Consider the following 13,674-nt stretch of genomic DNA (forward strand, 5'->3'; position numbering starts at 1 on the left):
AGCTGTGATTTTCAAGTTGACGGTGTCACTAAGTCTCTTAAACCTGGCAAGACATAGTAAAAGCTATTCAGGGAGAATGACCTCTAAGGGTTCAAGTAATACCAGTCTTTTCTCAAAACCGTTGGGCTGTAGGAAACAGGTTGACTTTTGATGAGAACGACTTCAGTAAATGTTTTACCATTCCCAGCTATGCATAAAAAAAACTTGAGCCCCGTTTCCGGGGGCTTGTATAAAATTACAGAGAGCAGAGGTCAGAACGCTCACAAGAGTAACGAAAAACAATTTATACATGCTCAGAAAAAAACTAAATATACCCTGATCAATATCTTTGATTACATGAATGTTAAATATTCCAAAGGTTACTTAAGGCCTACCAGCAGAAATTCTCCGAACCAAACGATGGGAGTGGGGAGGGTCTTGTGCATACTTGTTTGATCTGAAACATAATACCCCGTAATGGGACCCTTTGGAAAATCCGGGGGAAAGCAGCCAAGAAAAGAAAAGAAAAGAAAAGAAAAAACTTCCCAGAACCAACATTTCTGGCGCTTTCAGTTTCACTGGAAAGCTGCAGGGCTATGAACAGTCCAGATTTGTAAGGGGCGGTGGGGTGGGGGGGAAAGAAAAGAAACAAGGAAAAGGCACAGGGTAGATTCATGGCACCTAAAATCTTCTGTGGGTTGATTATTATTGGAGCCCCATCAATTCCCTCAATATTATGCAAGCAGAAGTGGCGGCCCCTACCCAAAGGAGCTTACAATCCAGTGGCCTTATGCTGCAATCCTTACTCACGTTGGACACGACTTGCATAGACAGCCCCACTGACAACAAAAGGGCAGTTTGAGTGAATGCTACTTAGCAAGGAAAATTCACGCCAGTGCAGAGCCGAAGTGGTGCACAGGCGTCCTACGCAGGAGTGAGTTTCACCCCGGGTCAGGAAGGATTGCAGAACTGGGCCCGTGTGTCTGTATCGGACACACACCAGTCTAAAAATCACAGCCTGTGTTCTTTGTGGGACCCTCTTTGAAAGGGCTTTGAGCTAGGAGCAGGAAGTGGTTTGGCACACCGAGTACCGAGAGACAGTTCCAAAACCTAAGTGCAATGGCAGAAGGATCCACGCTCAAATTTTTGTCAGTTCACATCACGGAGTTGAGTCACAGAAGAGCAAAGGCCTGCATCCATGTTGCAAACCCATCACTGCCCCAGCGTGCTCTGCCCAGGCTGACCCTAGAACACACCTTGAGCCCACTGGAAAAAAGATAGGTGGTGGGATCTGGGATTTCTTACTTGCACCATGGCAAGAAATGACAAGCAAGGGCAAAGCATTTCATTGCACAGGAGCCCACTGCCGATACCCACAGCCTCTGGGTGAAGAGGAAGGATCCTTCTTCCTCTTAAATGGTCGCACTAAAGACCTATTAAATATTGAGCAGGATTTGCCGGTTGTAAGTGGATCCTTTCCTCCAGTGGCATCAGTGCAGATGCATGTCTGCTGCTGAGAGTTCCAGCAGCTGTATACGGAGCAGCAGTCCCTCAACACACTCCTTCCCTCCCACCACCGTCAAGCTGAACAAGAGCAGCAAGCGCTCAGAATGCCACAGTCAAGGGCCACCCAAGGGTGTATTACATGTTTCCCATCAACGGGATTCCAATCCACTCACTGCACATCCCAAGCTGCCAGATTTCAAAAGGAGGCGTGCTTCTTAAGCTGGAATCAATACAGGGCTAACTGTGACCAAGAGGATGCCAGGGAACATTACCTGGTGGGGCCCAGCCCACAGGTTGGGCACACAGCATGGGGCTCGTGCTATTTGGGCTGGCAGGGTTCAGTTGTATTATCACAAGAGGGTTTGCATTAAAGATCCAGCAGAAAATTGCATCCATCAGAACCCTCCGGTGCATAAAACTGTAAGGCGTGGGATTATTACTGGCCTCTACAGATACCTACATGCTTGCCTCTCAAATACTGTACCCACCGTGCTGCTACAATCCCCTATAAATACGACAATAGAGGATGCCTGAGGGCTCCCAGACACACACTAACTTCTGCCACCTTGCTGCAGTGCAGTTTTACTGGCATAGCTTTAAAAGGAGGGTTTGAGGGTACAGCATGCAAAAAAGTTAAAAGTAGCCCTCTTTTAGAGAGTGCTCATTCTCCAATGGAAGTTCCTTTGTGTGTAACAGGACACTAACCATTCTTAGAGTTCTGGCTCAAAACATACTTTGCCATCCAAAGAGGCACTGCTGTCTCATGGTTCGAGCAAAGCATCAGAAATAAGAACACTTGTATCCTGTTGCCAACTCGCCTGAGTTTCCAGTAGTGTCAAACTCACCCAGCCTGTGCCTCAGTTTCCCCATTTGAAAATTCAGGGTAACATACTTTGCGAACGTATCTTTACAAGGCACTTCTCCTTGAGGTAACCTTGGATGAAAAGACACTAACAGGCTTGTCTGCAATATGCACCAGACAGATGCAAAGTGTAGAGTACAACATTTTAAAGGCGCTCTAACTGCCCCGGGCAGACCCCACTGCTGTGCTCTCAAAGGTATCTAGTGCACGATTGAAACAGTACTACATCAACACACTACGAACCTTTTAGAGCGTAAAAAGAAAAGGAGTACTTGTGGCACCTTAGAGACTAACCAATTTATTTGAGCATAAGCTTTCGTGAGCTACAGCTCACTTCATCGGATGCATACTGTGTCAATATGGGATCTGCATAGGGCAACTAGAGTGAAACACTTCTGATCGCTTGATAATTCACACTGCTCCGGGGTGCACTGCTGCACCACATAGACAGGCCCTAAGTGTTATTTTTGATCTAGGAACCTCACTCCTTTGCCAAACGTTTGACTTAATTAATGTGCATTTACCTTTATGATCTACCAAATTCCCCATGTAGTTAGGTTCTTTACACCTAAAACTTTATTCCAGGGTCAGTTATTTATGGGACAAAGAAGGGTTTTTATTCTTGAAGTCATGACATATTGGAGAGCTCTGAAATGCACAGGATAGAGATTCAGCTCATTTAACATGATTATTGTGCAATTAAATACTTGCTACATAGGAGGTTTCACTCTATGTAGCATACCCCTCCAGATGGCGAGAGAGTGATTTCATAGGTATGTCTCTGCATCAGGCTTTCAATTGTTAGCTCTAGCACATCAGAAAATGCCACTCTTTCTTGAGACTCTTTTGCAGGTTGATTTCAATGAAATTTCATTTGGAACAAATCAAAACAAAGCACTTCAATTTTTCCATTTTTAAACCACTGTTTTGATTTTTTCCCCTCAATTTATTTATTTTTCAAAAGTCAAAATCAGAAGTAATCCTTTTGATTTTATCAACACAAAACATCCCCAATCAACCCAAGGAGAAAATTTGTTTAAAATTTCATTTCATGGGGGAAAAAAAAATCTAAATTTTAATTCCAATTCAGAAAAAAACCAAATTCTGAAATATCAACATTGCCTACCGAATGGAAACTTAAAGTTGCGACCAAATTTGAGGACCCATTCTGGCTGGTGCTGAACAAACCCAAAGTAAGGGACAGTTCCTGCCCTGAAGAGCATAAAGTGTAAGATTGTCATCCAGCCACTGGTTCTGGACTGGTAAAACCCTGTCCCACAGTATCAGAGCCTAAATGCGGACTTTTCTTTAGGCATATGGCATCAGTCATCACTATCAATTAAAGGCTAAACATAGTAATGTTTAAACAAATCCCAACTGTCTGCAATACCCTGCATAACAGAAAGCACTGTCTGGTATATGCTTGAGCAGCCACAGAAATCTGAAATTCATTTGTCTTGTGTTTTAAGGAAGTACAGTAACAAGGCTTCCTGTACATACTTTTAGTATTTTAGCTGAAAACATCTGTTAGACACACTGCACCTGCTGAGTGTAGTTTTAAAATTTTGGAGCACCTCTCCCCCAAATAAATTACAACTAACCACTTTGCAACATTTGGTAAGAGGAAAGGATAAAAAGTTTGTCTAGTAACAGAGTCAAGGTGGGTTGTTCCCCCCCCAACACATACACACACACACACACTTTTCCATTTATCATAGCAGCTTCTTAGTTCTAAACTAGATTAAGTTTTTATGATCACAGGATTACAGACAATATGAAGCTTGATATTATTTTACCTCCTGCCAAAAAGCCAAATGGCCCTTGCTTTGAAGAATTTTTACACACACAATTCAACCTGCTTTTTCCATTTTTACTGTTCGCCCTGGTATCTAGAGCCCCAGGCCTCTTAATGGTTCCACCGCAGTTTTAAAATTTTAGGCCAAATGTTCTATGACTGGATTCCAGCTGAGCTACAAATCAGCTCGCTCTAAGACAGACTGGGATGTCTCCCTGCAATTCTGCAGCTCTTTTAAATAACTAGTATGCTACAGCAGTCTGTAATCTCAGCATGTTCATGTCAAGAACAGACATGGTAGGCGCTAGGTGTCTTGATGGGTTTGTGCAGTCATCTTTCATTTCTGAAAGTAAAGATCTGCAAATATTATGCTCTCTCTCACACCCACACACTCTCTCTCTGCAGGCCAGTTACACTAAAGAAATATACACACCCTTTTTTTGGAGAATTCTTCTCACATCCCAACCCGCCCACCCACCCCAACATTTGACAAGCTGTTCAGCGAGTAGAACCATTTTTATCTCCGATTCTGCCCCTTTCTGGATACACAGCCAACTACCACGCAGTGGTCACCAGACTAGTCAGCAGGGACTTATAATAAGGAGAAATCTGTTCTGTAGGGCATTCAACGTGAGGATTTGTAAACAAACAGGGGACATGCCCCAGAGGATGAACTCCAGTGTTAAGATCAGCTGTTGGTCCATAGCAGTTGGTTACATTCAGCTCTGCTAATGGCCCTCCCTCTCCCCCCCACCCCCACCCTCCAACCCCTACAAGTGCTTTTGCAAAGAGCTAACCGGAGAGTGACCACTCTAAAGAAAAACACATCGCTTTTCATTCTTTCTTGGCTGCAGTAAGCCAGCAAAACAAAGGATGGGAAAAGCAAAGCTGTTTGCACTGCCAGCAGCTTGGCTGTGGGTGGAAGGGTGGGCGTTTAGCTGTCTTTGTTTATCATGGCACCAGAACACATCCATTACCCAGAGCCTTATAATTTTCAATTACCTATATTATATCATATAATTCTCTCTCCCTCCCCCTTACGGCACACAGAGCAGGTTATAAATAAGTGCCTGGTTTTGAAGGCACACACTAAAATATTGCCATAGGGGTATTAAAACAAAAAAAGAGTGGGGAGATGGTTATCTTAGGGGACGCTTTTTCAAAAAATGGATTAAGAAACTAGCAACACTCGTGCCAATTCTTTCCAATGGGAATGTGTGTCTGCCTGAATCCCTTGAGAGATTCTGAAAAAATCTCCCTTTTAATGACCAAAACCAAGAAGAATTAAAGTTATATCCTGTAATATTCTGACTCTGGCAATATTTCACACCACAGTTGCTTGGAAAAAACGGAGCACATTGTAGACGTTGCTGAGCCCCCACAGCTTCCATTGAAGTCAGCGGGTGATGCAAGCGTTCTGTACTTCTGATTATTGGGCCCTGTCTATGAATGATGTTTTAATTAAAAAAAAAAAAAAAGATGAGAGTAAATTTTAGTGTCAGACATCTTGGTTTCTGCAGAGCTGGGGCATCTACGCATTGCCTTGGTGCATTCTTCAACTTCCCAGGCTACGGTGCAAATGTACATCTCACTCAGGTTTTCATCAACGTTCCTATTATTGTGGAATCCAAACAGCATTTTGAGATCACAAGATGCTGCTTCAGCCAACGAGGACCAAGGAAAGGCTGGAAGAGCAGAGCAGCCGCCAACACAGGAGAATCCAGAAATCTGTTGCAGCTCTGTCTGCAGAGCTCCTGAGTCAGCAGCATCCTGGCTGTCACTGGAGCTCAGCCATCACCCTTCCCAGCGAAACAAACAAGAGCTGTGGGTGCACAGCACCTCTGAAAACAAGGAGGTGGGACGGGGGAAAGGGGAAGTCACAGACATGGAGCCGCCATGGCATCAGGTTCCGAAAGATTGGGCCTGGCTTTGGACTGTCTAGACCTTTTCAAGACTAGTCCACAGGGCATCCTGCAACCTCTTGGGAGAAAAGTTATTTCTTTACATGAGAAGTGATTCCGAATTTTTACGTACATGCTGTAAATATTTGTACACTAAGTTTTCATCTGACCGTATGATAAGCGCTCCCCACATCCCTATCAGCCTAGTATATTTCCCTTTCCCTGAAGGCTCCCCTACTATCTCCTCACCGCTTCCCTCCTTCAAATGCTAGTGCTGCAGCCACTCATGCATGCTACATTCACACATCGCTGTCCCTTGCCACGCACTCCTCCTTCCCCAGGCACCAGACACGCAAAAACAAACCAGGGGGGTGCACAACTTCCTGAGCCAGGTCAACGAGACACCAGCAGCAAGTGAAGACTAACTGATCAGATCAAAGATGGGCCTGAAAAACCCTTGCACCCAAAAACTCCCCAAACATTTGGAAGAGTTAAAACCCACATCCAAGTTTTGCGGCTGAGGCCCATCTGTGTGAGCCAGGGATGTGCAAAGTTAAACCAACTTTAAACAGTTTGAGCCTCAGTACCAGAAGCAACACACCCACCGAAACAACTGGCTTATCTCCGATGCGAGAAGAGTCAACATCCCCCTATATTTCAAGGGACTTATGACTGGGCTTCCCCTTTTGATTTTTATAGCAGCATCACTGCGCGCCTACAGTTCAGACCGTGAGAGACCCAGGACTCGTAAAAAGGTTCTTTGAAACATTCCATCAAGTTCAGCAGAAAGTCAGGGCAGTTAAACAAGCCTGGGAGTACAGAAGAGAGAAGTAGGAGGTTAATAAATAGCACACTCCACAGGTTTATGGATAGTGAATTATCTCCCTACAAAAAAGAAACCTTAAGTGTATTACTGCAAGTTATTGGAAGTGAATAACTCCCTTTCATGAACCTCACTGCCTCCATGCTGACTCAGAGTGATGGAGCGTTTAATCCATATTTATGTACATCTTATCTCATTACATCTGGTGCCAACAAATTGAAGAGCTATGCAAGAGCTAAGCTTTATGGTATTACTGTCATTAAATTAAATGCACATATGTACAGCGCAAAAACACAAACGTACTTGGGCATTATTTTTGTTCCCTTTGCTATTACAGACCGGATTCTTCAAAGGACTGAGCAGTCCCATTGCCTTCAGTGGGTGTTAAGGGTGCTCAGTACCTCTCAGGAGGAACTCAGTGCATTGCAGGACCTGACCCTAAATTGAAAACAGCTGTGTGCTTCTTCCTCAGAATCCCACACCCACGGCTGCTGCAGAGAAGTCACACGCACATGGGCTGAGCTTTTCAAAAGTGACTATTGATTTGGCAGGCCCAACTTGAGACACTTTGCAGAGGTCTCATTGTACAGAAGGTGCTGAGCACCTGCCCTCAGAAAATTAGGCCTTTTTAAAGGCATCTCATCAGACACCCAGAATTGAAACGCCCAAAACTATTAGTCGCTTTTGGAAATCTCAGCCAGGATCTTGGCATGTCACTGTCATAATATTATTGCTTCACAGCAGGGTCTAAAAACAGGGGAAAAGCCCTGGAAGCCAGCAGACCCCCTGATCGAAAGCAATTCTTTTGGGTAATTATGACACATGGCAAGAAAAACTATGCAACACCCAAGAAAAATACGCATCTGTTTGCTTAAGTCCTGCGTTCCAGCATCCCACAATGACAGCAACGGGACTTCTCACTTCTGTAGCTCTTTCTGCCTTAGGACCCCAAACCTTTTACCAACCTCAATCCAACTTCAACAACCTGTGAGACAAGCCACTAAAACTAGCAGAGAAGTGACTCGCCCCAGGTCCAACTGCCAATGAACAGCAAAGACAAGACTAGAACTCCCGACTTGCAAGGTTTCACTTTTAACCACCAGACTATGCGGTGTCTTCGCAACCGAGAGTCAGCCTGTAACGGCAGATCCGTCTGTCAGATTCTCCAAGCAAATGCCCACACCCTCCATAAAAGGAGTATTTCAGTCACTGAGGTAGGACTTTTATTTCTTCAGCAATGAAACAACGGGGCAACTATTTTCAGTTCTCTGAAGTCCGGAGCCTGATAAAAGAGCGAGACAGATCTTTGACCCTTCAGGCTGCCCGGACAGATGGAAAGCTGGCCTAACAGGGCAGCTAGGAAACCCCATGCACTATGAGGTGGCATAAAGCCAGAGATCCTGGACTGAGGAAAAATCCTCTGGGGGGCCATTCTAGCCAGTGCAATTAAAGCAGCCCCAAGGCTGCTTTCATTCTTGCCAGGGAACGACCGAGCCCTCAGGGTTATAGCAGTAGAGATGGGGTGGAGCGCGACCTAGGAAGCCTCCCCACATGCACTGAGCTCAGACACACCCAAGCATCTGGCCCTAAGAGTTAATGACAATGTAAATCTAAGGTGTAATACACAGTGGGGGTCCCTCAGGCTCAGAATAGGAGTCAATAGGAAAATGGACACAGCAGTAAGTCAGCGGATGTAAAATCGGCGGTAGTGCCACTGAAGTCCGTACTGCTTTAGACCAGCTGAAGATCCGGCTCACTATATCTAAAGGAGCAAAGCATCAGCTTTGGAAAATGTAGCCTGTTTGGGGGAAGGAGGGAAGAATTTGAGCGTTCTTTTAGGATTTTTCTTATTGTAAAGAACCCAGATGTCCATCTGAAACCTCCTGCACATACTAAATGGTAATGCCCCTTTATTTACAGGCAGCCTATGAAGGTTAACAAGTAAATACAGAATAACTACATGCCCCTGCCTTTTTACTTGATAATTACCTTTCAGCAAGTCCAAAAGTTATTAGTAATCATGACCTAACTGGCCTTCTAGTTTGGAGGACAGAAATAGCTATAAGTGATAGCTGAAAACAGAAACACCCCGCACTGTTACTCTGTGCTTTCCGTATAATTAAATGGTCAACCATTACTCTGCATTGTATATAAAAGGCTCTTACATGGCATAAGTGTCCTGTATCTGAAAAGTGTTATTGATCTAAGTAATGAATGGGCTCCACGAAGAATTTTGTGTGTATGAAGTCTGCATTTGGCCAGTGGGGATCTAAATTAAAGACTCCTTTGCTCTCTCCGGAGTTATACAATTTGTGATTCAAAATGGAAAGTCATGTCCCACGTTATTTAACCTCTGGTTTGTTTTCAGCAGAGGCAGAATGATGTCCTAGAGACCAGTCACAGCTAGATTGTGAGTGAGATAGAAAAGGAATGGGATGATGTGCAGCTGGTATGGTCTCAAAGGGTAAAAAAGCAACTCCAATTAACAACTTTGCTGAGCCATTTGGTACCATAAACTGCAACAAACAAAATGTGAAAGCAAACCAGCATTCTATACAACAGTTCTTCCCCCAGCCCAGCTTCTGCGTATCTGTAGTCTCAAAACAACAAGAGTCCCCTTGCGGTTCATAAATCACGAACTCATAAAACAAACTCCTTCAATTGCAAGTTCCAGATAATAGTCCCCAAAATAAATTAGGCAATAAATATAATATAATCTTTCCCCATCAGCCAGTGGAAAACTACTCTTCAGATAATCAGGAAAGTGGATGCCTTCACATAGCATATGCCTTGTAGCTCAGGAAAGATAAAGTAATGCATAGCTCCTAAAAGAGCTGAGTGACTTCTTAACACCAGTATCGCCCAAAGAATAGAATATACTGCCTTGTGTGTGAAGGCTTCCCTAGACCCGATATCCATCAAAGTAACATTAGAGTGCTAATGCCATTGAATTCTAGTAAAAGGGATATCAGACAGACACTCTCTTGTCAAAACCATTCAGAAGCTCCCTTCCACCTGGGCTTCATCCAGAATTCAGTGCTGCCATTAAACACAGAAAAAGGAAATTCTCCCTTTGCTCTCTCATCTATGTGACACACAGCACAAACAAAAGAAAATTATTGTCCAGGGGCTATTGGTTGGAAAAGTCTCTGGATACATTTTTCAAAAGCATCTAGGGGATTAACTAGCCCAAGCCTGAAATCTGCTCACCATCACGGAAACAAACTGGTCTCTATATATTTGGTTATCGTATCGCAGGTGCACCCAGAGGCCTCAACCGAGATTAGGACCCCACGGCACTAAGTACTGTATGTACACCTATCGAGAGACAGAAGCAATTGCAAATCTAAGGAGACAAAAGGGAAGGGAAACAGAGATGTGAAGCAGCTTGCCCAAGGCGAGCCACCAGGCCAGTGGCAGAATAGGAAGCAGAACCAAAGACTCTTGAGTCCCAGAGCTCTGCCAGATCCACTAGACCCACTGCCTCCAACAACATCATCTCAGTAAATAATTATATATTTTTATGAGCAACCATTACAATATTTTGTTCCCCAAAAAGGAAATCTGTCGTGTGCCTGGGAGATGTCACTCATCAGCTTACTTGGCCTAGGTGAACAGGCAAGAAGAATTTTGAAAGGATGCTCAAACTCCTGTAGAATTGGATCTTTGAGCTGAATTGTAAATTGCTGCCGGCATACACCTGCCTGACATGTGCGTGTTGTGAGCTGTAGCTCACGAAAGCTTATGCTCAAATAAATTTGTTAGGCTCCAAGGTGCCACAAGTACTCCTTTTCTTTTTACCCGAGTGGGTCATCAGCAGTAGAGACTGAACCAGTATGGGGACCTGTGGGTTCGGTTGTGAGATGGATGAAACCTTGCTTTGTGTTGAGTTAAAACCTTGTTGAAACTGATGGTGAACGAGTCCTCCATTTAAGACAGCTGTAAGAAACGGTTAAGGGGCACCACCTAAAACACAGCCTAGCAGAGTCTGCCCAGAAACTAGCCCCATGGGGACAGAAGGGTCAAGTGGGTATTGTGACCAAGTAGGTGTGGGTCTGTCAGAAAACACATAGAAAGAAACCGAATAGGCAAGATTGCGGGGGAGGCTGGAAGAGCAAGAAAACCAAGCAGTAACCTGTGAGCACAGTGTCACCCTGGGGCTTGCAGGGCTGTAAGCTAAGAAACAGCTCCTTTTTGTTCTTGCTTCCTTCTGCATTCAGAGACACAGTATGTTCCTTGTCAGTAAACAAGACTGCAAGAAATACCTGGCTACGACCAAGTTCTACTCCCAGCTGGAACACCCACAGAGCCCTGAACTTTGACGAGCCACTCGGGTCAGAGAAAGTGCACCAGTTCTAAAGCAGGAGCCTCTACACAGCCTGAGCTTAGCAGAGGTGGCTCTGCAAGTCAAGGATGTAGCAGGCTCATCGATCGATCGCAGGACCCAGCCACCACCAGGGGCGGGGGAGACAGAGTGCCCCACAGAGTGGGTGTGGGTTACACGAGCCATGCAGAATCCAAGCTGGTTGTATGTCCTGCCCAATGCTGGGCCGATCATTTCGAAAATGGTCTGGGCTCCCAGCAGCAGTAAAAGCGCTTTCAAACCCCTTTTTCGACACAGATTAGGAGTTAACTTTTACCTTTCCAAAATCCCGCACGTCGAAGAGGTCAAACGGGTCAAACAGCTCACTGTTCCTTAATCCAAATTTGTCATGACAGACTTTCAAGAACGTTCGAATGTTCTTCAAACAGAGGAACTGCAAAGAGAGGGGGAAAAAGAGACAAGGCTGTAATTCTGTAACAGTAACTTACTGTAGACAATCAAAATTCGCAAGCAACAGGAAGTGAAGAAGAATATGGGAACTGCCTGGTGAGAAGATGCATTCGTTTACTGAGCATTCTAGTACAAACAGGTTCCCCACTGCTCCATTATGGAGCGTGTGCTCTCAATAATATACCATCAACAGAGGCCCTGTTGGAAACCAAAACTTGAAGTTTAAGTGTGTTCACAAGGCACAGGGTCTAAACAGTTTAAGAGCAGGACGTTTCCTTTTCAAGCTCTAAGTCGAGCAGAAGTTACGCTAAAAGTTATATAAAAATCTATTACTGAGTTTGCAACTAATGACAATTTGAATCTATTCCATGGCTCCCCATGCAAGTCTCAGACATACTGAGTGTGTGTGTGTGTATCTATACACAGACAGACAGACAGACAGACACACACACACACACACCCATATATTTACAAAAATAAAAAATACAAGTGACATGAAAAAAGAAGCAAGAACAGAAAAATGAATTTTTTTTGCCCTCTCAGGTCAGAAACCATTGGCAGCCGATCCAAACAGTACTTTACTTTTCCCTTCCTACTTCCTCCGATGCGCTGATGTATCAGCGAATTGACATGCTAGAATACAGATGATAGCTGCCATTCTTGTGATCCAACCTGAAATGAAGTTTGTAGACCAAATCAGAGGCAGGTCACTAAGCAGAGAGCCTTAGGTATGAGTTTAAAAAAAAAAAAAAAAATCACAGATAAACACAGCAAGTCTCTCACAGTGAAGATTGTTTTCACAGAGTTTTGGTCATCATTAATTTTAGCCCATCTGAATTCTTGTCTCGTTTGTGACCACCATAAAATACTTAAGATTGTTCAGCCACTAGCCATATGGCTCAATTGGCTGAGTAATCCAATGCCTCTTAAAAAAAATGTCATCTTTGACAACAGCAATAATGGACTGTTGCACTGTGACCTTGTAATCTGGGAACACAAAGAGGGCTCTTTCTACACTAAATGTATGGCAACAAGAAAGGAAGGGATGAGAGAAGTAAGGTGTTGCTTCAGTTGTTTGGCTCTCAGCCATGTTATTTATTAGAGCGGACTGAATGACTGTGCAGCAAATAATTAATTTCACCTTTTTTCTGTTGGCAAGTTTTCCATGCAAAATTCTCCAGTGTACTCATTATGCAAAATCTCCATGGATTACTTGCTCATCGACAAATGATTCACAAATATTCCTAATTCTCACATTGTTACATAAATCAGCCAATCAAGGAACAGAAATAATGTCATATGACTACTCAGGGCAAGTTTCAAATTGTATATTTGGTTGCACCAGCCACACAGTTTGCATTGGGTCAGTAACATTGTAGTCACATAGTACTGTTAACGGTCCCCAATTGGCCAATTTAGCATGGTAGAAATTACTACTTGCTAACTTTATAAATATGCAATTTAAAACCTACCAAACAAAAGATTTGCAAAGAATCAAACCATAACCTCCTTGGCCAACCCATATCTCCACAAAGAAAACTGCACAAAGTGTGCCTATAAATATTATTGCATTTGGGGTTATATTTAAGGGGTAAGGCATAGGGTTGCCAGGTGTCCGGAATGCCCAGTCAAAAAGGAAGCTCTGGTCAGCACCACTGACCGGGCCGTTAGAAGTCTGGTCAGTGGCAGAGTGGGACAAGGCAGGCTCCCTGCTTGCCCTGGCTCCATGCGGCTCCTGGAAGCAGCAGCATGTCTCCCCTCCGGCTCCTATGCATAGGGGCAGCCAGGGGGCTTCTCGGGCTGCCCCCACCACAAGCGCCAACTATATAGCTCCCATTGGCCAGGAATGGCAGCCAATGAGAGCTGCAGGGGAGGTGCCTGCAAATGGAGCAGTGCACAGAGCCATCTGGCTGTGCCTCCGCCTAGGAGCCGGATGGGGGGGATGTGCCGCTGCTTCTGGGAGCTGCTTGAGGTAAGCACCACCTGGAGCCTGCACCTCTGACTCCCCCCCATGCCCCAACCCCCTGCCCCAGC

General features: G+C 44.5%; 1 protein-coding gene across 6 annotated transcripts in view; it reads right to left on the bottom strand.

Annotated features, from left to right (window-relative positions):
* VAV2 (vav guanine nucleotide exchange factor 2) overlaps positions 1–13,674 on the bottom strand; it is a 309,428-nt gene that overhangs the window by 237,441 nt on the left and 58,313 nt on the right. For all 6 annotated transcript variants that reach the window (XM_037879836.2, XM_037879838.2, XM_037879837.2 and 3 more), the window contains exon 2: positions 11,507–11,623. In XM_037879836.2, the coding sequence (XP_037735764.1) occupies positions 11,507–11,623 (117 nt within the window). The remainder of the gene's footprint in view (positions 1–11,506; positions 11,624–13,674) is intronic.

The sequence above is a fragment of the Chelonia mydas genome, chromosome 16 (genome assembly GCF_015237465.2).
Source record: "Chelonia mydas isolate rCheMyd1 chromosome 16, rCheMyd1.pri.v2, whole genome shotgun sequence".
Taxonomy (NCBI): Eukaryota; Metazoa; Chordata; order Testudines; family Cheloniidae; genus Chelonia; species Chelonia mydas.